Source organism: Suricata suricatta, chromosome 10 (assembly GCF_006229205.1).
Source record: "Suricata suricatta isolate VVHF042 chromosome 10, meerkat_22Aug2017_6uvM2_HiC, whole genome shotgun sequence".
NCBI classification, from domain to species: Eukaryota; Metazoa; Chordata; class Mammalia; order Carnivora; family Herpestidae; genus Suricata; species Suricata suricatta.
In genome coordinates this window covers 79,002,121-79,029,930 of record NC_043709.1, presented here as the reverse complement: position 1 = coordinate 79,029,930, position 27,810 = coordinate 79,002,121, and the positions used below count along the sequence as shown (strand labels likewise).

Sequence of the window (27,810 nt, the reverse complement as noted above, 5' to 3'; positions counted from 1 at the left end):
CAGATAAAACAAAGAGTTCAAAGTAAGTTTTAAAAACTATAGAAGTATTTTGGGGAATGTGGGTAGCTCTGTTGATTAAGCGTCTGACTCCTGGTTTTGCCTCAGGTCATGATCTCATGGTTCATGAGATTGAGCCCCATGTCAGAGTTCTGCTTTGCAGAGCCTTCTTGGGATTCTCTCCCTCCCTCCCTCTCCCAGCCTCTCTCCCCACCAAATAAAGAAATAAACTTAAAACAATAAAAACTATAAGAAGTATTTCAAAAACAGAGTTATGGATTTTTATAATCTTAGTTTAGAAACTCCTTTCTAAACATCACCAAAATATCTAGAATTCATAAAGAAAAAAGTTAGTTATATAAAAACTCAAAACTCAAGCATAATAACCATTCTGACAAAGGTAAAAGATAAATAATAAGTTGCAGAAAATATGTTTCATGTGATAAAATTGATTTAAAACATCTTACTATAGAAGTTTTATAGTATAAGGAATACATTATTAAACTTCATTTAAACTTTATACCTTTATTAACCTTTATTTATATTAAACTTTATATAGGGTTTAAATAAAGTTATTAGCCAATTTTTGAAAAGAGCTTGGAGAATAAAATAATAAAGAAGTTGGAGAGTAGAATAGGAAAATTATAAATGGCGAAGAACTTTTAACAATTGCTCACCCCCATTCACAGTGAAAAATATATACAGCTGACCCTTGAACATGGGGGTTGGGAGTATCAAACATCTGCATCTGCAAACATCTGCACTTCTGACTCATCCAAAACCCAACTGCTAATAGCCCACTGTTGACTAGAAGCCTTACCAATAACATAAATGGTCAATTAACACATATTTTGTATGTAAGATGTATTCTTATAGTGAAATATGCTAGAGAAAAAAATATTCAGAAAAATCATAAGGAAAAGGAGGGGCAAGATGGCGGAGAAGTAGAGAGCTCCTACTTTTTGCCCACCTACATCTCTCAAACAAAGAGGGACTGAAGCCATTGGAGACTGAACCTCAAGAATTTGGGAGGAAAAGAGACAGAATCCACTACGAAGACAGCCTCATAGGTGTGTGATTGTGAACTGGGGAAGATAAAAATGACCCGGGATCCGGAGGCACGGAGGGGAGGGAACCCCCTACGTGGAGAAAGGAGGGGAAGAGAAAGAGCGGCTGAAACTGCTCATAGAAATGTCTCTGAGGGAGAGAAAAACCTTGGTCCAGGATGGAGAGGGATCTGATCATCCCATTTCTAACCGCAGGGCATTCAGAGAGAGATTCCAGGTTTCTCCAGGAGACACTGCTCCCCTACTCCCCCTATGCATCCGGCTAGGAAGCAGCCTGGCCTGTGAGATTACATTTTCTGTGATATCATTAAAGTGTGAGGACTAAGATCTGGAAATGAGGCAGGGCTTGGGACATAAAATGGGCCAACCTTGGCTACGCCCATGGCACAGGGAGATCAAACCCAAAAAAGTGATGCACAATGCTTGGTTTAAGAAGGCCTGGGGCACCACCATTTTTCTACCCACAACCACCCAGGTGGGGCCTCAGGGAGCTGCCCAGGGACCCACAGTGGAGACAAGACCTTCCTGCACCAAACCATGCCCGTGCTCGCTGGAGAGCTGCCTTTTTTTTTTTTTTTTTTTAATACCAGAGCCTGGGGCAAGACCAACATTGATGCATTGCCGTGATTAACTCTAGACCAATTCTTGGTATTCAGATATATTTTCCCTTATCTCATTCTTATCTCTCCTCTCCACTGGACTGGGCACTTTGGTCATTGGTTTGCTTAAACAGTCACATTTAATCCATTCTCTTGATGCATATTCTACACCTTTGTTGTTACCTTCCTTTCTTTCTCTCTCTGGAATAATCAGACTATATAGTTTCTTTGGGTAGCATTATCTTTGTTTCTTTCTCCTTGCCCCCTACCATATTCTCCTCTTTTTCTCTCTGAATTAAGCCTTTTAGTCTCTCTGCCTGGTCAATGTTCAATTTCACTTTTTCTCCCACCCCTGTCATTTCTCTCTTTGAATATGCTCTTCCATCAGCACTGCCTCCACCCTGTTCTTTATTTGAAGCTGGGATTTCTGGTTTTATGCTGTTAGACTGTCCTTTGTCTTTTGTTGTTTTTGTTCCTCCTTTCCCCCCTCTTTTTGTTTGCTTGTTTGTTTGATTTGTGCGTTTGCATGCTTTTGTTCCCTGGGTGTTTGTCTGTTTTCCTTTTCAGGGCTACCTCAAGAAATAAGCCAAAGTATACATGGTGGAGAGTCCCACATAGCACTACAAAAAGAGAAATAAAATAAAATAACCAAAGTCACAACAAGAAAGATCAAGGGACACCATTAAAAGAACACTTTCTGAACAGACAACTGTGGACAGTCAATGAGCCTCCTTTAACATAGCAGAACTCAGTGCAGAGCACATAACAAGCTTTTAAAACTTACAAGAGACAGAAAGCTAGCCAAAATGATAAAATGGAAAAACTCTCCTCTAAAGAAATTCCAGGAAGAAATCACAGCTACAGAATTGGTCAAAACATATATAAGCAACATAACTGAGCAAGAATTTAGAACAATTGGCATAAAATTAATCACTGGGCTTGAAAAAGGCATGGAAGACAGGGAAACTATTGCTACAAAGACTATGGACCTTAAAAATAGTTGTGATGAATTAAAAAATGCTATAAATGAGGTGAATAAAATGGAGGTGGCCACTGCATGGATTGAAGAAATAGAGAGGAGAATAGGTGAATTAGAAGACACAATTACAGAAAAAGAAGCTGCTGAGAAAAAGGTAAATTGATTTAGGAGCATGAAAGGAGAATTCGAGAAATGGCCAATACAATCAACCAGAACAATATCCATATCATAAGAATTCCTGAAGAAAAGAAGAAAGAGAGAAAGGTGCTGAATGGGGGGGGGGGAAGGGGTACTTGAACAAATTATACCTGAGACTTTCCCCAATATGGGGAAGGAAACAGACATTGGAATCCAAGAGGCACAGAGAGCTCCCCTCAGACATAACTTGAATTGATCTTCTGCATGACATATCATAGTGAAACTGGAAAAATATAAGGATAAAGAGAATTCTGAAAGCCGGTAGGGATAAAAGGGTCCTAACATACAAAGAAAGACATATCAGAGTAGTAGCAGACCTATGTACTGAAACTTGGTAGGCCAGAAAGGAATGGCAGAAAACCCATCAATGTGATGAACAGAGAAAATATGCAGCCAAGAATCCTTTATCCAACAAGCCCATCATTCAGAATAGAAGGAGAAATAAAGGTTTTCCCAAACAAAAATTGAAGGAATTCATCACCACTAAACCAGCACTACAAGAAATCCTAAGGGGGACTCTGTGAGGAAATGCCCCAAGGAATACAAAGTACCAGAGACACCATTACAAGCATGAACACTACAGAGAACACAATGACTCTAAAACCATATTTTTCAATAGTAACACTGAATGTAAATGGACTAAATGCTTCAATCAAAAGACACAGGGTAGCAGAATGAATAAAAAGCAAACTTGATCTATTTGCTGTCTACAAGAGACTGATTTTAGACCTGAGGATATGTTCAGATTGAAAATAAGGGGATAGAGAAATATCTATCATGCAACTGGAAATCAAAAGAAAGCCAGAGTAGCCATATTTATATTGTACAAACCAGACTTTAAAGTAAAGGCAGTAATAAGAGATGAAGAAGGGCATTATATAATAATTACAGGTTTAAGCCATCAGGAAGAGCTAACAATTATAAATGTCTATGCACTGAATTTGAAAGTACCGAAATACATAAAACAATCACAAACAGAAACAATCTTACTGATAAGAATGTACTAATTGCAGGGTATTTTAATACTCCACTGACAGCAATGGATAGATCAACCAGACAGAAAATCATTAAAGAAACAGTGGACCTGAATGACACATTGGAACAGATGGATTTGACAGATGTATTTAGAACTTTATATCCTGAGGCTATGGAATTCACTTTCTTCTCAAGTTCACATAGTACATTCTCCAAGATAGACCACATACTGGGTCATAAAGCAGCCCTTAATAAATACAGAAGAATTGAGATCATACCATGCACACTTTCAGGTCACAATGCTATAAAACTTGAAATTAACCACAGGAAAAAGTCTGGAAAACCTCCAAAAACATGGAGGTTAAAGATACCCTACTAAAGAATGAATGGGCCAATGAGGCAATTAGAGAAGAAATTTAAAAATATGTGGAAACAAATGAAAACAAAAATACAATGATCCAAACTCTTTGGGATGCAGCAAAGGCAGTCCTAAGAGGAAAGTATATTGCAATCCAGGCCTATTTCAAGAAACTAGAAAAAGGACAAATACAGAATCGAACAGTGCACCTAAAGGAACTAGGAGCAGAGCAGCAAGAGCACCTCAAATCCAGCAGAATAGGAGAAATAATAAAGATCAGGGCAGAAATAAAATAGAATCCAAAAAAAAAACCAAACAAACAGTTGAGCAGATCAATGAAACCAAGAGCTGGTTTTTTGAAAAAACAAACAAAATTGATAAACCTCTAGCCAGGATTCTCAAAAAGAAAAGAGAGAGCACCCAAATAGACAAAATCACAAATGAAAATGGATCTATTACAACCAATTCCTCAGAAATATAAGCAATCATCAGGGAATACTATGAAAAATTATATGCCAACAAATTGTACCACCTAGAAGAAATGGACAAATTCCTAAACACACATGCACTACCAAAATTCAAACAGGAAGAGATAGAAAAATCTAAACAGACCCATAACCAGTGAAGAAATTTAATCAATGTCCAAAAATCTCCCAACTAATAAGAGCCCTGGGCCAAATGGCTTCCCTGGGGAATTCTACCAGACATTTAAAGCAGAGATAATACCCATTCTTCTCAAGCTATTCCAAAAAGGAGAGATAGAAGGAAAACTTCTGGACTCATTCTATGAAGCCAGCATCACTTTGGTTTCTAAACCAGACAGAAACCCAGCAAAAAAAGAGAACTACAGGCCAATATCCTTGATGAATACAGATGCAAAACTACTTAACAAGATACTAGCAAATTGAATTCAACAGCATATAAAAAGAATTATCCACCATGATCAAGTGGGATTCATTCCTGGGTTACAGGGCTGGTTCAGTATTCACAAATCCATCAATGTGATACATCACATTAACAAAAGAAAACATGAAAACCATACGATCCTGTCATTAGATGCAGAAAAAGCATTTGACAAAATACAGCATCCTTTCATAATAACAACCCTCGGGAAAGTCGGGATAGAAGGAACTTACTTGAACATCATAAAAGCCATTTATGAAAAGCCCACAGCTAATATCATCTACAATGGGGAAAAGCTGAGAGCTTTCCCTCTGAGATCAGGAACATGTCCACTCTCACCACTGTTGTTTAACATAGTGCTAGAAGTCTTAGCATCAGCAATCAGACAACAAAAGGAAATAAAAGGGATCAGAATTGGCAAAATAGAGGTCAAACTTTCACTTTTTGCAGATGACATGATACTCTACATGGAAAACCTGACAGACTCCACTAGAAGCCTACTAGAACTGATCCAAGAATTCAGCAAAGTCACAGGGTACAAAATCAATGTACAGAAATTGGTTGCGTTTTTATACACCAATAATGAAGCAACAGAAAGAGAAATCAAGAAATTGGTCCCACTCACAATTGCACAAAAAAAACATAATATACCTAGGAATAAACCTAACCAAAAATATAAAAGATCTGTGTGCTGAAAACTATAGAAAACTTACAAAAGAAATTTAAGAAGACACAAAAAAATGGAAAAACGTTCCATGCTCATGGATTGGAAGAATAAACATTGTGAAAATGTCATTATTACCCAAAGCGATCTACACGTTCAATGCCATCCCCATCAAAATTGCACCAGCGTTCTTCTGAAAGCCCTACTCCCTCTTTCTCTCTCAAAATAAATAAACAGACATTTAAGGGGGAAAAAAAGAATATTCTACCCAGCAAGATCATCATTAAGAATTGAGGAGAGGGGAATGTGAATGACTCAGTCACTTGAGTGTCCAAATTCAGCTCAGGTCATGATCTCATGGTTAATGTTCTCATGTTGGGCTCTGTGCTGACAACTCAGAATCTGGAGCCTGTTTTGGATTCTGTGTCTCCCTCTCTCTCTGCCCTTCTCCAACTGACAATCTGTCTATCTGTCTGTCTGTCTGTCTCTCTCTCTCTCAAAAATAAAATAAATACACACACACACACACACACACACACACACACACACACAGAATTGAAGAGAGATAAAGGATTTCACCACCATTAAACTGGCCTTATGTGAAATGTTAAAGAGAAATTTTTAATCAGAAAAGGATAGAAGAAGAAGAAAACTATGAAAGGAAAAAATTTAACTGGTTAAAAAATATACACAGTAAAGGTAGTAGGTCAACTATTTATAAAGCTAGTATAATGGTTAAAGAACAAAATTAAGAAAATCAATAATATCAACAAAAATTAAAGGGATGCAAAAATTAAAAGGTATAAAATGTGATATCCTATACATAAAATATGAAAGGTGGGAGTAAAAATGTAGTGCTTTTAGGATGCCAAACTTAAGGAATGCCTGTGTGGCTCAGTCAGTTAAGTGTCCAACTTTGGCTCAGGTCGTGATCTCATGGTTCATAAGTTCAAGCCCCATATTCAGCTCTGTGCTAACAGTGCAGAGCCTGCTTCAGATTCTCTGTCTCCCTTTCTCTCTGCCCCTGCTCCCCTTGCTCTTCCTCTCTCTCTCAAAAATAAACATACATTTAAAAAATTAGAATTTCAAACAGACCATCAACTTAATATAGTATACATTGGATGTTATATGTGAAACTCATAGTAACTATAAGCCAAAAATGTATAATAGATATGCAAAAAAATTAAAACAACGGAATCCAAGCACAACACTAAAGAAAGTCGTCAAATCACAAGGAAGAGACCAAGAAGAAAGGAACAGAGAACTACAACAACCAGAAAGAAAGGTGTAAAATTGCAATAAGTACATGTTTATCAATAATTACTTTAAATGTAGGCATGCCTGGGTGGCTCATTTGGTTAAGTGTCTAACTTTGGCTCAGGACATGATCTCGTAGTTCATGAGTTTGAGCCCTACATCAGACTCTTTGCTGTCAGCACAGCCCACTTTGGATCCTCTGACCCCCTCTCTCTATCCCTCCCCTGCATACTCTCTTTCTCTCAAAAATAAATAAACATTTAAAATAATAATTCAATGTAAATGCTCCAATCAAAAGACATAAGGTGATTCAATAGATAAAAGATTAGAACTACCTATATGCTGCCTACAAGAAATTTACTTCAGAGCTAAAAACATACAAACTGAAAGTGAAGGGATGGAGAAATATATTCCATCCAAACAGAGGCAGAAAAAAAAGGAGCTGGGAGAGCAATGCTTCTATTAGACAAAACAGACTTTAAAACAAAGACCATAGCAACAAAGAAGGGCATTACCTAATAATAAAGGGATCAATCCAACAAGAGGATATAACAATTGTAAGTATCTATAGGTTCAACATAGGAGCATCTAAGTATATAAAGAAAATATTAACAGGCATAAAGGGGACATTGACAGTAATGCCATAATAGTAGGGAACATTAACACTTCACTTACATCAATGAATGAAGAAACAGTGACTCTAAATGACACATTAGACCAGATGGACATAAAAAATATATAGAGAATGTCCCATCCCCCAACAGCAGAATACACATTTATTTATTTACTTTTTAACTCTTTATTTTTGAGAGAGAGAGAGTGTGAGCGCAAGAGCATGAGCAGAGAGGGGAGGAAGGGAGAGAGGGAATCACAAAATCTGAAGCAGGCTCCAGGCTCTGAGTTGTCAGCACCATCTAAGAAATGATCACCAAATCCAATTTCATAAAGCTTTTCACCTGCTTTCTGCTAAGAGTTTTATAATTTTAGGTCTTATGTTTAGATGTTATGTTCATTTTGAGTTAATTTTGTATATGGTATTGGGTAGAGTCCAACTTTCTTCTTCATGTGGCTATCCAGTTTTCCCATGTTATCGGTTGAAGACTGTCCTCTCCTCCATTCAATGGTCTTGACAGCCTTTTCGAAAATCGTTTGGCCATATATGCTAGAAGGGCACTTTAAGAGAAGTGGAACTTGAGCCTCACACTGAGAGCCGAATACCATTAGAATATCTAGGAAGGGGTGAAGAGGGTGTTTATACGTAGGGGCACCTCAGCCAATATTTGGAGATAGGTGGGAGAAAGCATAGTGGTTTCAGCATAACGAAGAGTGAGAGAAGTTGGGTTGCTGAGCAGTGGAGTTTTAACCAAGGTGAAGTCAAGTGGTGGGGAGACTTAAGGAGGGCAGGTTTGTGCCCAGGTGACTAACATGAAGCAGTATTTTAGGTTAATGCGGCACTGAAGGGCATGGGGGCTGGGGGCGCATCTTTAAACCAAGGCTAATTGAGCAGGTGGTGGTTTTAAACAATGAACCACAGAATGAGAAACCAGCAAAGCTATTTAAATGGGTTGTCCTATGAAAAATCCACAAGACAGGTTATTGATTTTTTTCACTTGTGCTTCATAACTAATTCACTTCATTCCTCTATTTTAATTTCTTCCTCTATAATTTCTTATCATAAGAATACATAAAGAAAAAGTTATGTTAATGCCATTATGAATTTCACATAATTGAGCACTTAATTTTATATGATACCATCAAAGTTTCGAAGAGACTAATATTGTCATATTGTCTTAAGAGATTTATGATTAAAGCGTATGATTTTATGTTTTATGTTTCATTGATTTTGTACTGGGGGATGACTTATTATAGTACAAATGTGACCATTTTTCACTTAAAAAAAAAAGGTTGCAGGATGTGAGGAAATCTTTTACTCTCAGTTCTGTTGTTTATAAGGAACTGATAAGGAACGGATTCTTGATGTGAATGTCTATTTTGACTGTGTTGCTCTTCTAGCTTTGCCACATGCTATATTAAGACAGGAAACATGAATTACCTAAGAGCTCTTACCTCAGAGTTTTAGGTTTCTGTTTACCACAGGGTGTTTTTCAGCTGTCCATAGTAAAAAGAAAGTATGGGACTCAACAAGTTAGTCTAATTGTGAAAACTTTCGTGATATTCAGTCTCCTCGTTCTCACTGTATTTTTATCAGTAGATTATGTGTTTGGAGGAGAGAATTACTGTATACATAGAGAAAAATTTTATGTGTCACTTTTTAAAGGTTACAGTCTCCTTCCTCCCTTGAGGACTCAAGGCCAGAAGATTTAATGAAAGATTCTCACGCTATAAACTGCAAGAAATTAAGTATGGTAAGTGTTAATATTCATGAAATAAGTGGATGAAATTTGTTCATTCTTAATTATTTCTTTTGAGAAAAGATATCGTCCTGTAAAAATAAACTCTTTCCACAGATTTTAAGGGGCAACATACAATAGTGGTGGACAGCAAAGTTACTGGACATGTACTGTCTGTGACTCAGACACCTATTGCTGGGCAACCACAGGCTTGTTTAAACTCTGGGCCACAATTTCCTCATCTGTTAAGTAGAGATAATAATAGCATCAAACTCTTGATTTAATATAAAAACAAAAACTTAACAGTGCCTGGTAAACATGTGGTCACTATATGGTAGCTATTGTTATTATTTTAATGGGTTCTAATTCAGTGGGTTAAATGTATTCCTTATGGTGTAGAAAAAAATTGACTATAAGCTACAAGTATTACATACCATTTAATTCAATTTAACAAACACTAGCTATTTGAAATGCATTGTTACTGTTATAAAATTGGTTAATCAGTGCTGAATAGCTGGTGAAGCCATCTACAGTATAATTCTAATGCACCCAGACAACAAAAAGGTCTAAAGTAGGGCTATAAAACCAAGTGGCATAAAAATATAATAGAAAAGAGAAATCTGACCAGGGACTGAAAGGAAATTGAAAAAATCTTTTTATACACATGTCCTAAGTCTTTTGGTCTCATACTTAAGTTTTACTCCTACATTTAGCAAATGTTTATTAGGTACCCATTTTGTGCCAGACCATAGGCTAGAAGCAGGGAGTTACAGCATTCCAACATGGTCTCCACGTAATGTGCATTATATAGACATTTCATAGATCAAATTCATCAATGTAGTAAAACAGTGTAGGTAAAGTATTTTTTTTCCACCGAGCATTACTGCATTTATGGAGTGTTCCAAATAAGGTTTAAGGAACAATACATTGCTTAAGGGTATTTATATAGATGCTAAAATTATAAAAGTAACAAGAAAATGATCAATCTAAAACCCAAGACAGTGGTTACTTTAGCAGAATAGAAAAGGAGATGTGATCCGAGGGCAATTGCCAGGCTAATAAGTTGTCAGTGGTATTATATTGGTCAATGATGTATGTTGATGAGCTACATTAAATATTAAATTGTGGGGCACCTGGGTGGCTCAGTTGGTTGGGCGTCTGACTTTGGCTCAGGTCATGATCTCATGATTTGCGAGTTCGAGCCCCTCGTCAGGCTCTGTGCTAACAGCTCAAAGCCTGGATCCTGCTTCAGAGTCTGTCTTCCTCTCTCTGCTCACTCACTGTCTTTCTCTCCCTCTCTCCCCCCAAAAAAGTAAATAAACATTTTTAAAAATACATTCAATTGTTTGGCTTTTGACTGTGCAACAACATGATAACTTGTTGGTAAAAGCCTCTAGTTTAATCCATTTCCCACTCCAAAGCACTATTTCCCATTGTAGTTTCATGTGAGATACAGTTTTATGACCATTTTCTTAAAAAAAAAAAACCAAACTTTTCCTTCTTAGTCCAAAACTTGTCCTTATAGTATGTACATTAAGTTATGGTTATAAAGAATTTGGACTTTGGAGTCAAGTGGATGGGTTAGAACGATGGCCCCGACACTTTGCGCTAGCTTTAGCCCTCAGATTGGCGACCTCCCTCACCAACATTGGAGACATGACAGGAGAGGCGGTCGTACTGATGATGGCAGTGATGGCGCTGTCAACAAGCCCACGTCTGACCCTTGCTAAGAGGTCTTTATTTCATTCAAGTGGGAACCTTACTATTTATTATCCTGTCTTTTCAGATGTCAAATAAGTTGATTCCAGGAAATGCTTCTGAAATAAGGGAGCCAGAGGCTACAAGGCAAAGCCAGAGTGCTGTTCCTCTCCATAGTCACGAGCCACTTCTTGGTAGGTTTGCTTTGGCAACTGCTCACCATCTTAGTTTTCCTAACACTTTCTTAATCATTATGTTTTCAAACCTAGGAGACTTCTAGAGAAGCAAATAGTTAAAACTAAGATTTTAAGACTAAGATTTTTTCCTTCCAAATCCCAAATACAATAAGTCATACTCTTGGCTTTAAGGTGTATGCTACCTAATGCACCTGTCATTGCAAAATCAGTTATCAACTGAATCAGTAATAGGTATTATTAACACATACCATTCGAATAAAACTAAAGTACTTATATCTAGGGGGGAAATGTCCATTGCCGAGAATGAGAACTTTTAAATGATACCAATCACAAAGTGGTTTAAGATGTAATTATTCATTTTAACCATGTTTATGCAGACTCAAGTCAAATAAACAGTTTATACCATACATAACTAACATTGATCTGCTAAAAAAGTATATTAAAGAGAGTCAAAGAACTTGAAAGAAACTGGACTTCAGCTTCACACAGAGCCACATATTAATCATCTCAAATTCTATTGTAATTTGAAAGATTCCTAGAAAACTTTGGTTAATCTGTAGTTGTGTGTTATCCTATAATTTCTAGAACCTTTTCCTTATATCTAACTTAAAACTCATTTCCGTGGTTTCTTATTTCCTTTTTTAAATAAAAAGTCTGGGCATTTCCCTTTCTATAATATTTTCAGATTTTGGAAGAGGATGCTTTTGTATCCATCTTTTCATTCCGATTAAACGAATACAGTGTTTTCACAAGGCAGATTAAAGTTACATCTATCCTTCCAGGCTCTACACAGACACATGCGTAAGTGCTGGCGCCTAGCTTCCAACTGTCTATACTATGGTCATTTTCTATCAGAAAACTCATAGACTAGCTCACTTATGTGCATCAAGTGAATTAAGTGCAATTTCTGGGACAGCACATTGTTATAAAAATAAGTGACCCATTTAAAAATATATCAGCCTTCTGCAATTTAAGACATAGGCATTGCCTCAAAATTACATTGTATAGTATTCTAGCCTTTTTAGTTTTTATTTCAAGTTAACATTGTTCTATTAGCTTCAGGTGTACAGTCTAGTGACTCAACACGTCCATACAACACCTGTGCTCATCACAATACGTGCCTTCCTTAATCTCCATCACACTTCACCCATCCCTTACCCACTTCCCCTCAGGTAACCAGCGATTTGTTCTCTATAATTAAGACTCTGTTTCTTGATTATCTCTTTTTGCTTGCTTTGCCATTTTTAATGATACTCATCTTTTAACCTCTAAATGTACTTACATGAATCTGTATTTTAATTTGATAGGCGAAGGTGCCCAGCTGGATTTTGATGCCCTGTGTGACAATGACGACACAGCCATGGCTGCCTTCATGAATTACTTTGAAGCAGAAGGGGGCCTGGGAGACCCTGGGGACTTTAGTGATATCCACTGGACACTCTAGCATTTGATTTTTTAACTCTAAAAATTAGGAATGTGATAAAGCATTTCACTTACAAAAAAAACCCTGAATAATCATCTACTCTGTATTGATACTGTTCTTATCTTTTCTTCCTATTAATGGTCTACCAGTTTTTATAGATTTGCACTTTTCACAGCAGTATGGGGAAATGTGAGGTTTCCCTTCACAAAGAATGGCGCAGCGTTTCCCTAGACCCCTTGACTCCGTGAAATGGCCTAAAACCCACTCATTGCTGTATTTTTGCTAAAATATTTCTAACCAAGAATATCACATACATCTTGTTTTTTTTATCTTTTTGATGCAACTTTTAAGTTTGGGGAATTTAATATATTGTGTCTAAGATTCATTTATAGTTGATTTATAATAGCAGATTTATGTAAATTAGAACATCTCCATTTCTTGTATATTTTCTTAGTTGAGAATAGGGCTTAAACATTTTAAGAAAACTGAGCACTTGAACATTTAAGAGGTGATATCATTGGTAGTCATAATGAATATGGTATTCAGTCGTTGTAGACTTGGATACAGGATAGTTATGCTTACTTAGTTAAGCACTTGCAATAGACATTAAATGAGATGATTTATTTAAAACTCAGGGGAAAAAAGCTGGGAGAGTTTCAGCTTTGCTTATAGAAGACCTTAGACCTACATCTTGGTAATTAACCTTTGCATGTAAGAATTACTGTTAATATAACCAATCAAGATTTTCATTACATATAAAGCCAGTTTTTGATGCAGAAAATGTGCTTAGTGAAGGATTAGCCATGGAGGGAAAAACAAGCCCAGGCAGGATAAGTGTCTTGTGTCAAGTCGCAATTAAATTCATATTTTTGAAATGTTTAATGAGTGTAAAACCAGTTTCTTTATATACATTTGGGAAAGCACTGGTCTTGCTGGTTAAATGATCAGTTAACTGACCCAGGGACTATTCGTGGTCTTCCAGATTAGGCAATTACAGTTACTGTTGTTTATACCCAAAGGTAGTTACATAAACGCTAGGTATTATTTTGAAACTATGAGGTAATGAGAAAGAATTTAAAAACCAATTTTTAGCTATAATTGCAAATTTTGATGTCTTTTTTTAAAATTAGTAACTGAGAGGTGGCTTAAACTGAGTACAGGAATAATATATGTATATCTACCTTTTTGAAGATAATACGTTCCTTATACCTTATATTTTAATTGCTCTTTCTAGTTTACCAAGTAGGTTTCCATATATTTTCTTTGGTGCCCCACAGATTCAGGTAAGGTAGGTTAGGAAACCAGTGGAGAAGCCTGAGGCTGATGTAGGGGAGCCAATGCCGCTCTCTTCCTCTAGGTGGTGCTATACCTTCCAGCAGATCTCCCTCAGAGCCTCTCGCCAAAACAAAGCATTATTTTGACCTTGTGTATTTCTTTAGGCTGTATGTAATAGGTTAGAATTTTTGTCAGACATGTTAACCGCAAAAACACCAACAGGCAAAAGGCCAAAGCACGTGTTCCCTTCAAGCGGGACAGCTGCAGCGGCTACATGGGCAAGGGTGTATCGCCATGTCCTGCAGCAGATAGTGTTTAGCAATACTGGAAGGCCAGCTCCACTCCTGGTTATGGAACTCGAGATCAGGTTTAGAATAAGCCAAAGAAATCCTATGAGATGTGGGAGATTGGTTTGCAGCAGCCTGAGCATGATGGTTACATCTGAAGAAGCAGGAATGAGCTGCTATTCTTTAAAGCAGAGGCCTTACCAACATAACATTTTAGAGGGCTAAACTGTTGCAGGTTGGGCATGGCCTCCACAGTGGAACTCAGCCAGTGAGAACCAGATGGGTCCCTAAGGCTGGATGGCCTTGAAAGTGGAGGGACTTTATGACGCTTGGATCTGAAAGGCCAAGTTTCTAGAGGCAGTGTAAGGACGCAGGTCCGATCCGGCCCTCCCCACTGGGCCTTCCCAGCCTTCCTGGAGCTGGTCACAGCGCACTGCTGTGGTGGAAATGCGTGGGGGTCCCGGGGGGGGGGGTCCCGGGTCCCCCAGCGGCAGCAGGTTTGATCCAGCCTTCCCCTGTACTTAAAGGGGAAGGCGCCGGCTTCTCCTGAAAGGGCGCACCTTAAGGAGGGACAACTCCTGCGGTGCCCAATTGGGAGAGGCAGGCAGATACCTTTGACCTTTCTAGAGGTGGGCCTAGTCATACCCCACGTGGGGCATCCTGGGCCCACTCTGATTGGTCAATACTCCAACTATTGTGATTGGCTCCCACAACTGCCAGTATTGATGGGAGGGCAGGGATTGGATCACTGTACACTGTCATCATTTCCTGTAACTCCCCCTCCCAAAGGCTTTAAGACCCTGCTCTGCCTTTGTTCGGGGATCTCTCCACGTGGCCAGCAGGTCTGCTGGAGACTGTGAGCCTGAGCTTAAGCTCGTAATAAAGGCCCTTTGCTTTTGCAGGCGTGACTCGGTCTCCCTAGCAGTCTCTGGTATTTGTTTTGGGGTGATTTTACAAACTTGGGTACAACAGCAGGCCATTGCTGCCTGGCATAGTAGCAGTTTTTTCTCTCTGCAAGAGGAAGGGTTATTCCATAGAACAGTGGGCAGATAGCCAATAGAATGCTTGATCCTTTAATAACCCACTCTAGTATTTTTCTGTAGGTCTTGTCCTGGGATCCAGAATCCAGCCACACAGCATATGATAACTGTAGCTCTCCCAAGATTAATATTTTCTCTAAAGTGTGTTGCATTTATGTTGAACTGTTGTTAGGAGTGATATTTTTATGGTTTGCCCTATAACTGCCTTTTCCTATGCGTTAATTTCTTGCATTTCCTGTAATTTCAAACATCTGTATGTTGAATGAAATCATAGAAAGAGTACTCTGATTTTTTTCTCTAAGTCCAAGAATTACCTACAATAATGGAGTGGAGTGGAACAAGAGTCTAGAACTGGAGACGCCTTCTGGCAGCCTAAGTTAAGCTGTGTGACCTCACATAAGCCATTTAAATACTCTGTACCTCAGACTCCTCATCTGTAACAACAGGCTTGATCTCTACGTTTACCTCCAGTTCTGGTTCTGTGATGCTAATCCACAGGCCTTGAGCATTTGGGTCAGATTCTAGAAGCGTGCAGTCCAGTATGATAGACACAGGCCATGTGTGGCTATTGAGCACTTGAAATGTAGCTACTGCAAATTGAGATAGGCTGTAAATGTAAAAACCCATACCAGACTTCATGCACTTAGTATAAAAAAAGGGGAATACAAAGTGTCACATTGACAGTTTTATAACGGGGTGCCTGGCTGAATGAGTCAGCAGAGCATGTGACTCTTGATCTCGGGGTTGAGTTCAAGACCCACGTTGGATGTAGAACTTACTAAAAATAAATAAAAATTTAAAAATAATATATAAAGGGGCACCTGGGTGACTCAACCAGTTAAGCATCTGACTCTTGATTTTGGCTCAGGTCATGATCTCATGGTTTAGGAGTTCGAGCCCCATGTAGGGCTCCACACTGACAGCCTGCTTGGGATCCTCTTTTACCCGTCTCTTTCTACCCCTCCCCTGCTTGGGCTCTCTCAAACATAAAATGTAAAAAACATCTTTTAAAAAGCAGTTTTATATTGATCACTTAGACACGTATTTTGGATATACTGAATTATATAAAACATTAACATTTTACTTTTTACTTTTTTATTGTCGCTACTAGAAAGTCTTAAATTACACATATGGCATACACTATATTTCTTTTGGACAGTACTGCTCTAAAACATTTTATTAAGTCAATATTGAAGTAAACCAAAGGTTATGCCTTAACTATGATATTTATGTCTAAATGCTATGCTTTAAAGAGCAATTGTTTCTTGATCCTTAATTTAGTACAATCAAATAACTAAACCTCTATCCATGTATCAAGTTTAAAACTTTTTTGAAATCAGTAAACCTGAAAATGTTATCAGATATTTTATTAGATGATGATAGCCTGAAATCAAATAATACTCAGGATGTAGTTAACACCCTATGGTAGTCACTAAATTTGAAAATTCATTGATAAATTGAAAGGAAAATAAATAGGCTTTTGGTAAATAAGTGGGATTAAGGTATTTCATTACAGTCTCTTAATGGGAAAGGACTATATTTATTAGTCATTGCCTTGAGGAATTTCTAGTCATTGCCTTGAGGAATTTCTGTAGAGTCTGGGCACAGTAAATTAAATAACCACTACCTAGTTATTGGACCATGTTTAGTAGGACCATTTCAGCTCCTGCTGTAAAGAGGTATCTACCACTCAGGTAGGTCATTGTTTGGCTCCGGAATTGGAAATTCGGATTTACCAAGCACAGTTATGGGCAAGGCAGGGAAGCCATATGGAAAACTGCCAAGTGGCCACTAGGTGTCACTTTTCCATTTCTATAGTGCTTAGTTTTCATTAATTTTTCAAGTTCCATGGGGCCTAGGAGAGGCATGTATGACTTGTGTTTGGATTAGGACTATGTCTCTAGTGTGGGCTGTTTTATGAGAAATGCTTTTTAAGAGACATCTGGGAAGATGCTTCCCATATGAGAACGTTGGTTTAAGGAGCTTTCCAGATGTGGCTCCAGGAACCTGGAATATGCTTTGTGAATTCACTTGAGTGTATATGAAATATGTATCACTGCTTCTACATCCCTGTGCTTAGCTTTGTCATTTACACAATTTTTAGCTCTTTTCCAGTTTACTTGCCTTTATCTATATATTAGTATTTTTACAATCTTGTGGTAAGTAACGAAAGGAGTGAAATTAAACTATATTTTTTAATAATTACTAATTTGAAGTTATTTTTTAACTTAGTATATTAGACCTCTTCCAAAAAAGGAATATCCTTAAGTACTTTCTGAAGTGGAAACATAGGGGCACCTGGGGTGGCTCAGTCAGTTGAGCATCCAACTCTTGATCTTGGCTCAAGTCATGATTCCAGCGTTGTGAGATCAAGTCCTATGTCGGGCTCTGTGCTGAGCTAGGCTCTGAGCTAGGGATTGTCCTCTCTCTCCCCCTCCACCTGACTGCCCTGCTTGTATTCTCTCTCTTCTCTTCTCTCTCTCTCGCTCATATACACATACATACACACACAGACACACACACACACACACACACACAATAAAAAAAATGGAAACAAACAAGAAAATCCATTCTTCTCAAGCCACTGGTCAGAGAGGTATATTGAACTACATTACCTTCTGTATATATATGTGTGTGTTCCTGAAGGCAGGCTAACGGCTGTAACCACCTTCTTCTCCATAATGGCACTCAGAAGCTCCCAGCACATGTTGTTTTTCTACCTGGCAATCTCAATGGAAAGAGAACTTCTCTATTTCCTAGTAAGTCAGACAAGAATGGCCATTGCTTAGGCCTTTGGATCAACTTGGTTCACATAGATTTTCTTGTGGTCACAGATATATACAGATTAGCCGGGTATTCGTTACATGCCCAAAGTTGGATTTAAAGGCACCCTTGAAAGGGAAGTGATGTCAAAAACAGCCTGCTGCCTAACGGTCTAGGGCCAATGGAAAGAATTGAAACATACGCAGAAAGAACAATGGAAAACTTGTAGTTTATCATAGTTGATGATTTCTGAGAATTGTAGGTTTAGCTATGTGAGTGTGGAGTCTTATTTTGGGATTTTTTGGGGGGTGGATGAGACGGTAGTGAGGAGTAGCAAATTGTGTGATATGTTTTTAACATTGGTCACCTTTTTTGTTTAACACCCAGACACTGGTTGTTTTGGAGAACCCTGCCTATTGCTCAAGAGTGTGGTTAGGGATCCATAAAGAGTTGTCTTAAGTTCTTGTCCAGCTGTGAGATTTCCACTGAAAATGCTTAGGATGCATTTTCTTAGTCCTAGTTCTTAAGCTCACATTTAGGTAGTGTTTTCCATATTTATTCCTGTCCAGGAGGAAATCAGTCCCATTTACCCTGGGAGTAAATATATTATGGTGGTTGGTTGGTCCTCCCCCCCCAAAATACAACACTAAAATGAGAAGCCTAGATTATAGAGGCATAACTTAATAGAACTCTTTAAAAAATCTCATTTACTCCAGCTCAAAATGGTGATAGAGGAAAATCTTGAATTCGCCTCCTCTCATGGACAGACCAAGTCTACAGTGCAGGAGAGGAGACAGTGAAGCAAACCTCTCGGAGTCCTTGACACTGTTGTGCCCTGCCCCATCCTGCCGCAGTCATAGTCTGCCTGAGCCCAGGAGGGAAGCGACTGTGGGCTCAGCCGGGCTGCTGGCCCTGACTGTGCTCTGCCTACTGCGGATCCCTGGGGCTGGCCTCCAGCCTGTGAGCCTGCTGCATCCCTCCGCACAGGTCCCTGGCCTAATATGACTAGATGTCCAACCACCTGCACCACAGTACCAGACTGATGCCATCTGGCCATTGAGCGGTTTGAAGATCTGCTGGGCACTCCCTAGACCCCTGATCATCTCTTACCCTGTGCCATGTGTGCATTTATCTGCACCATTACGTCCAACAAGAGCCCATTTTGTTCTGCTAGTCTATGTGCAAGTAAGCCCAGAGGGATGTAGGCCCATCTTCAGCAAGTACCGCCTCTTGTGGTCTGAGGGCCAAGCCTGCAAGGAGCTGCCATTTATGACCCGTGTATGTGCATTTTTCACAAGGCCATCATCGCTGTGGTCAGGGTGAATTTTCCTATGGATCCTAGATATGGAAACCGTAGAGGGGCAAGCAGTGAATGCTGAAAATGTACCCTATTGGGCTACACGGAACATCAAGTTTCAAAAAAATTATGTCATTCAGGCTAAATTTAAGAGAGACCAAATGCCATGGTATGACTATAGTAGTTGAGGTGAAGGAGATTATAAAGACTTCTCTAGTAAACATTCCAAGCATGCCATTAACCTTCACACCAATTCTGGCTGCCTATGTCATTAATATTCATAGGCAGTATATCAATATGGCTTATTATGGTAAATGATGCTCCCAGATTAGTCTTGGTGAAAAGTTCTATTGCTGAGAAATGGAAAGGTCACCCTGGTAAAAAAGTTAAGCACTAGGACATGAAGATCTGTCATCTTGGACTAAAAGTGATTTTAGCCATAGTAACTCCACTCAGAGTCAGACATCTGGCAGGAACTCTAATTCCCTGTAAGCATGCAACTAAATTCTGAAATGCAAGGACATCAGTCAACTTCACGTTAAGACTTGTATTGCTAAAAAAAAAAAAAAAAAAAAAAAAAGACGTACTGCTGGACTAGCAAAGGAAAATTGCATGCTTGAATGTGATAGCCTGTTATTTATCACATATATCACATAGTAATGGTTATTACCTCTATTTTCTGTTTTCTCTTTTTCTCTTTTCTCCTTCCCCTTTTCATGGTCTGAGTACAGATCCTTAAATGTATTATTTATGTTCTACTTAACAACAAAAAACACAACTTATAACTAAATTGTGAAAAGTTAAAGGGGAGAATCTTAGAAGCAGTGAGACAAACACCTTGTTACATACAAGGAAGGCCCCGTAAGACTACCACCAGGTTCTTCAGTAGAAACTTTGCCGGCCACAAGGAAGTGGCACCATGTATTCAGAATGCTGAAAGAAAACTAATTCTGTGAAGCAAGAATCCTCTATCCAGGAAGCATACCATCCAGAATAGAGGAGAGATCAATAGCTTCCCAAATGAAACTTAAAGGAATTCATCATGCTAAACCAGGCTTAGAAGAAACATTCAAGGGGACTCTGAGTGGAAAGGAAAGACCACAAGCAAGAGTAAGAAAAGTAGGAAGAACCAAAGCAATAAAATTAAGTCTATCTATAAAACTCAGTCAAGGATGAAAAGATGCTCAACATCACTCATCATCAGGGAAATACAAATCAAAATCACAATGAGATACTACCTCTCACCTGTCAAAACAGCTAACATTAACAACACAGAAACAACAGGTGTTGGCAAGGATGTGGACAAAGAGGAACCCTCTTGCAGTGTTGGTGGGAATGCAAACGGGTGCAGCCGCTCTGGAGAACAGTATAGAGGTTCCTCAAGAAACTAAAAATAAGGGGCGCCTGAGTGGCTCAGTCGATTGAGCGTCTGTCTGACTTCAGCTCAGGTCATGATCTCGCCGTTCGTGGGTTTGAGCCCCGTGTCAGTCTCTGTGCAGACCACTAGCTCAGAGCCTGTAGCCTGCTTCAGATTCTGTGTCTCTTTCTCTCTCTGCCCCTCCCCTGTTCACACTCTGTCTCTCTCTGTCTCTCAAAAATAAATAAATGTAAAAAAAAAAGAAAGAAACTAAAAATAGGACTACCCTACTATCCAGCAATTGCACTATTACGTATTTTCTCAAAGGACACAAAAATACAGATTCAAAGGGGCACCTGTATCCCAATGTTTATAGCAGCATTATCAACAATAGCTGAACTATGGAAAGCCCAAATGTTCATTGACTGGTGAATAAAGAATATGTGATATATACAAACAATGGAATATAACTCGGCCATCAAAAAGAATGAAATCTTGCCATTTTGCCATGACGTGGATGGAACTAGAACATATTATGCTAAGCAAAATAAGTCAATCATAAAAAGACAAATACCATATTATTTCACTCATATGTGGGATTTAAGAAACAAAACAGATGAGCATATGGGAAGGGGGTAGGACAAGAAGAGAGGTAAACAAACCACAAGAGACTCTTAATAGTAGAGAACAAGCTGCGGGTTGATGGAGAGATGTGGGTGGGAGATGGGCTAGATGGGTGATGGGTACTAAGGAGGACACATGTCATGATGAGCACTGGCTATCATATGTACGTGATAAATCACTGAACTCTACTACCGAGACCAATATTGCACTATATGTTAACTAATACTTAAATTTAAATAAAAAGGGAAATTTTTTTTTAAATAAAAAATAAAAATCAGTCACAGAGGGGTGCCTGGGTGGCTCAGTCAGTTAAGCAGCGGACTTTGGCCCATGTCATGATCTCATAGTTTGTGGGTTCAAACCCTGCATCAGGCTCTGTGCTGACAGCTCAGAGCCTGGAGCATGCTTCGGATTCTGTGTGTGTCTCTCTACTCCTCCCCCACTCCTGCTCTGTCATTTTCTCTCAAAATTAAATAAACATTAAGAAAAAATTTTTTAAATAGGTCACAGGGTTCACAAAATAGAATGATGTAAAGTATGACATCATGTACATAAAACGTGGCAGGAGTAGTAAAAATTTAGTACTTTTAGAATGGGTTCAAATTTAAACAGTCATCAACTTAATATAGACTGTTATGTGCATAAGATATTATATATAAACCCAATGGTAACCGCAAATCAAAAACTGGTAATCAGATATGCAAAAAATAATGAGAAAGGAATCCAAGCATATCACTAAAGAAGCCAGCAAACCACAAAAGAGAACAAGAGAATAGAGAACCACAAAACAAGCATCAAACAAGTAACAAAATGGCAGTAAGTACATACCTTTAATAATTACTTTGAATATAAATGGACTGAATATACTAATCAAAAGACAGCAGAATACAGATTGGTTAAAAAAAAACAAAAAACAAAAAAACCTATCTATATGCCGCCCACAAGAGACTCATTTCAGACCGAAAGACACATGCAGAATCAAGGGGAGGTGTAGGGAGCACTTACCATGCATATAGAAGTGAAAACAAAGGTGGGGTAGCAATACTTATACTGGACAAAACAGACTTTCAAACAAAGACTAGTAACAAAGAAGGACACTACCTAACAATAAAGGAAATAGTCCAACCAAGAAGATATAACATTGTAAATATTCATGCATCTAACATGTGAACACCAAAATACATAAAGTAAAATACATGTACACAAAATACATTTGTATATTTACATATACAAATACATACATTTATGTATTTACATATAAAAATACATAAACTTAAGAGAAATCATTGATACTAATACAATTAATAGTAGAGGACTTAAGTACCTCATTCACATCAATGGATAAATCAACCAAATATTAAATCAATAAGGAAACAATGGCTTTGAATGACATATTGGGCCAGATGAATCTAGCAAATATATCCAGAACATTCCAAAATACATCTTCTTTTCAAGTGAACATGGCAGTTTCTCCTAGTTAGGTCACACGTAGGCCATGAAACAAGTCACAGCTCCTTGGAAAAGATGGAAGTTGTACCATGCATCTTTTCCTAGCAACCACAATGCTGTTAAACTAGGAATTAACCACAGGAAAAGTCTGGAAAGAACCGAAATATATGGAGTTAAATAACATGTTACTAAACAATAAGTGCGTCAACCAAGAAATCAAAGTGGAAATTTAAAAAAATACACGGAGACAAATGCAAATGAAAACACAATGATCCAGAATCTTTGGAATGCAGCAATAGTTGCTCTAAGAGAAGATTTTATAGCAATACAGGGCTACCTCAAGGTGCAAGAAAAATCTCAAAGAACCTAACCTTATACCCAAAGGAGCTAGGGAAAAAAATAACAAACAAAACCCCAAACCAGTAGAAGAAAGGAAATAATAAAGGGTAGAGCAGAAATAAAATAGAAATAAACAGAACAGATCGACAACACCAGAAGCTGGTTTTTTGAAAAGATCAACAAAATTAGCCAGGCTGATCAAAAAGAGAGAAAGAGAGAGAGACTCTAATAAACAAACCAGAAATGAAAAAAAATAGCATAGAAATAGAAAGGATTATAAAAGAATATGATAAAAATTACATGCCAAAAAAATTGGATAACCTAGAAGAAATAGATAAATTCCTAGAAACATATGTCAAAAAACCAAATCAGGAAGAAATAGAAAATTTGAACAGACTAATTACCAGCAAAGAAATTGGATCACTAATCAAAAATCTCCCATTAAACAAAAGTTCAGAACCGGAGAGCTTCACAGGTCAATTCTAGCAAATATTTAAAGAAGAGTTAATACCTATTCTTCTCAAACTACTCTAAAAAATAGAAGAGGAAGGAAAGTCTCCAAATTCATTCTGTGAGGCCAGCATTACCCTGTATCAAAACCAGATAAAGACACTACAAAATAAATAAATAAATAAGTAAATAAAAGAGTAGACTCCAAGCCTATGTCTCTGATATACAAATGTAAAAATCCTCAGCAAAGGGCTGCCTGGGTGGCTCAGTTGGCTAAGTGACTGATTCTTGATTTTGGCTAGTGTCATGATCTCATGGTTTATGGGTTTGAGCCCCACATCAGGCTTTGAGCTGACAGCATGCAGAGCCTGCTTGGAAATCTCCCCCCCCCCCCCCCCCCCCCCCCCCCGGCTCACGCATCTGCTCCCTCTCTTGTTCTCTCTCTCAAAATAAATAAATAAACTTAAAAAAACTCTTCAGCAAAACGTTAGCAAAACAAATCCAATAATACATTTAAAAAAACCATTTACCATGATAAAGTGGAATTTATTCCTGGAATGAAAATGTGGTTCAATATTTACAAATCAATCAACGTGATACATCACATCAACAAGAGAAAGAATAAAAACTATGTGATCATTTTAATAGATGCAAAAGAAAAAAAATCCTTTGACAAAGTGCAATATCCATTTGTGATAAAAACCCTTAGAGGGAACATAACCTCAGCATGATAAAAGCTGTATGTGAAAAACATAGCTAACATCGTAATAGTGAAAAACTGAGAACTTTTCCCCTAAGAAGGGGAACGAGATAAGGATGTCCACTCTCACCACTTTTATGCACATAGTACTGGAAGTCCTAGCCACAGCCATCACACAAGATAAAGGAATAAATGTCATCCAAACTGATAAGGAAAAAGTAAAATTGTCAGTTTGCAGATGATGTGATACTATATGGAAAGAATCCTAAAGTTTCCATTAAGAAAATAGTAGAACAGACACATGAACAGATAAATGAAGTCAGTCAAGTTGCAGGACACAAAATCAATGCACAGAAATCTGTTGCATTTCTGTACACTAATAATAAACTAGCAGAAAGACAAATTAAGAAAACAATCCCAATTACAATTGCACCCTCTCCCTCTCCCTCTCATGTGCACTTTCTCTCTCTCTCTCTCTCTCCCCCCCTCTAAAAATAAATACAGAAATAAACGTTTAAAAGTCTTTCTAAAAAATAACAGAATCCTTATCAGAATTCCAATGGCATTTTTCACAGGAATAGAGGAAGAAATCCTAAAATTTATATGGAACCACAAAAGATCTTAACTAGCCAGAGCAATATTGAGTAAGAAGAGCAAAGTTGGGGACATCATGCTTGCCAACTTCAAAACTACATAATCAAATAGTAAGGTATTGGCCTAAAAAAAGACTCATAAATCAACAGAACAGAAAACCCAGGCATAAATTCATGGATATATAGTCAATTAAGTCACAAAAAAAAAGAGCCAAGAATATACAATGAGGAAAGGGCAGTCTCTTCAATATCTGGTATGAGAAAAACTGGACGGCCACACGCAAAAGAGTGAAATTGGAGCCCATCTTACACTAACTCACAAAAATCAATTTGAAATAGTTTACAAATTTGAGTCTAATAAACCTCATTCTGAAAAAGCTTCTTCACAGCAAGGAAACCACCAACAAAGCCCATTAAATGGGAGAAAATATTTGCAAATCACATATCTGATAAGGGATTAATATCCAAAGTATATGAAGAGCACAGACAACTTAATAGCAAACAATAAAATCACAAACAATCCAATAAAAAATGGGCAGAATATCTGAATAGACATTTTCCCAAAGACATACAGGTGGCCAACACATACATTAGAAAGTACTCAACTTCACTAATCATCAGGAAATACAAATCAAAACCACAGTAAGACACCACCTCACACTAGTAAGAATGACGAATATCAAGGGTGTGAGAAAAGGGAACCTTGTGTACTATTGGTCAGAATGTTAACTGATACAGCCTCTGTGGAAAACAGCATGAAGGTTCCTCAGACAATTAAAAATAGATACAGTAGGGGCACCTGGGTGGCTCAGTCTGGTAAGCCTCCAACTTCAGCTCAGGTCATGATCTCCCAGTTCATGAGTTCAAGCCCCGCATCAGGCTCTGTGTTGACAGCTCAGAGTCTGGAGCCTGCTTCAGATTCTGGCTCCCTCTCTCTCTGTCCCTCATCTGCTTGTGCTCTCTCTGTCTCTCTCTCTCTCTCAAAAATAAGTAAACCCTCTTAAAAATAAAAAAAAAGCAAGACTAATCAATGTGATAGGAGTCCATTTATTTTTTAAAAAAAGATAGATACAGTAATTCCACTGCTAGGTATTTACCCAGTAGAAATGAAAACACTAATTCAAAAAGACATAGGCACCTCTATGTTTACTGCAGCATTATTTACAATAGACAAGACGTGGAAGCAACCATGGTGTTCATCCGTAGATGAATGGATAAAGATAACGTGATATATATACATGATAGGATAGGATAGTATTCAGCTATGAAAAAGAATGAATTCTTGTCATTCATGACAACATAGATGGACCTAGAGGGCATGATGCTAACTGAAGTAAGTTGAAGAAAGAGAAATATACACTATGATTTAACTTACCTGTGGAATTAAAAAAAAAAAAAGAACAAAACAGAAATAGACTCACAAATACAGAGAACAAATTAGTGATGGTCAAAGGGGACAGGGATTAAGGATGGGTGAAATAGGTGAAGGGGATAAAAAGGCACAAATTTCCAGTTATAAAGTCAAAATTTGGGGGAGGACTTAAGAAGGTGCAGGAGTAAGGGGCCCCTGGGCTTCCCTTGTCCCTCAAACACAGCTGGGTGTTCAGAGCACCCAGGAGATTGATCTGAAGACTGGCAGAAGGATCTCCACTGGTAGAGGAAGATGTGTGGTGAGTTGCATGGAAGTGAATGGGGGAAAGAAAAGAAAGGCCATGCCACAGAGAGGGGAAGGAACTCTTTTAACAGAGATACAAAAGGGAGAGAAAGAGGGAGGGATTGAGAGAGCATGGCATCAAGTTCACACAAGAGGAAAACCTCTCTGGACCACGAACTGGGAGGCAAGACATACTGAGCACCACAGGTTTTTTTGCAAACAGTGTGTAGAGCTCACACTCAGACTTTGGAAGTGTGTGACTTCCTCTGGAGAGAAGCTGTGGCACACCCCCCCGGAGAGAAAGAAAGAGGGCACTGGTCACAGAGTGCATAGCGTGGTGTAGGGACCTCGGGGTGACACTGAGAGAGAATATTCCCCTTCCTGCAGTGCATTTGGAAGAGGGTATATTTCCTTTCCAAGGACAAAAGACCCTGCAGCCACCAATAAAATACCTTTCATCAGCAGGGGAAGAGGGGTGCAGAGAGGGCTGGTAACCTGGTTGCTACTTTTTGTGGTACCACTATATAGATTCCGTGCACTGCACAGGTGTAGTACTGGGACAAAGGACATCAATCATGCATGGAGACGATCTACTCCGGAGGGGGTGGGCAGGTCTGGGGTGCCAGGTCCTTTAAGATTTCAAGTTTTGAATCCCAGCCATGCACCAAAGGTAAAACACAGAAGAGCTGTCCCCACACTGACTGTCCCCATTATTCTGTGAGAGCGCCCTGGAACAGCAGGGTTGTGAGGTCCCCTGTCTAGGGACAAGACAGTGGGGTGGTACTATTTCTCCCTTAACACAGGGGAACTTCAGAAAGCAACATAGAGGCCCCCAGAGGAGGTGGGACGCACTTACACCAACCCCGCCACCCAGTGCCTCCCAACTGCTCATTTGACTCTGAGCCAGCCCAGTGGCCGCTCCTCCGAAAGATAAGCACAGCACAGCAAATGTACTGATCACAGAATGGGAAAAGATAGTGGCAAATGGCATATCAGATAAAGGGCTAGTATCCAAAATACACAAAGAGCTCACTAAACTCCATACACGAAAAATGAATGATCCAGTGAAGAAATGGGCAGAAGACCTGATTAGACACTTCTCCAAAGAGGACATCCAGATGGCCAACAGGCACATGAAACGATACTCAGCGTCACTCAGCATCAGGGAAATACAAATCAAAGCCACACTGAGATACCATCTCACACCGGTCAGAGTCGCTAAAATGAACAAATCAAGAGTCTATAGATGCTGGCGAGGATGTGGAGAAACAGGCACCCTCCTACACTGTTGGTGGCAATGTAAACTGGTGCAGCCG

The 27,810-nt window shown here is 38.6% G+C and overlaps 1 protein-coding gene and 1 long non-coding RNA gene across 9 annotated transcripts in view; one reads left to right on the top strand and one right to left on the bottom strand.

Moving 5' to 3' along the window:
• ARNTL2 (aryl hydrocarbon receptor nuclear translocator like 2) overlaps positions 1-13,548 on the top strand; it is a 108,468-nt gene extending 94,920 nt beyond the window's left edge. For 7 of the 8 annotated variants that reach the window (XM_029954818.1, XM_029954817.1, XM_029954815.1 and 4 more), the window contains 3 exons: positions 9,276-9,363; positions 11,135-11,240; positions 12,551-13,548. In XM_029954818.1, the coding sequence (XP_029810678.1) occupies positions 9,276-9,363; positions 11,135-11,240; positions 12,551-12,687 (331 nt within the window). In that variant the 3' untranslated portion in view covers positions 12,688-13,548. Of the gene's footprint in view, positions 1-9,275; positions 9,364-11,134; positions 11,241-11,928; positions 12,045-12,550 lie in introns of all 8 variants that reach the window. The other variant, XM_029954816.1, reaches the window with a different exon arrangement.
• LOC115304592 overlaps positions 1-27,810 on the bottom strand; it is a 121,581-nt gene that overhangs the window by 62,182 nt on the left and 31,589 nt on the right. The window lies entirely within an intron of this gene.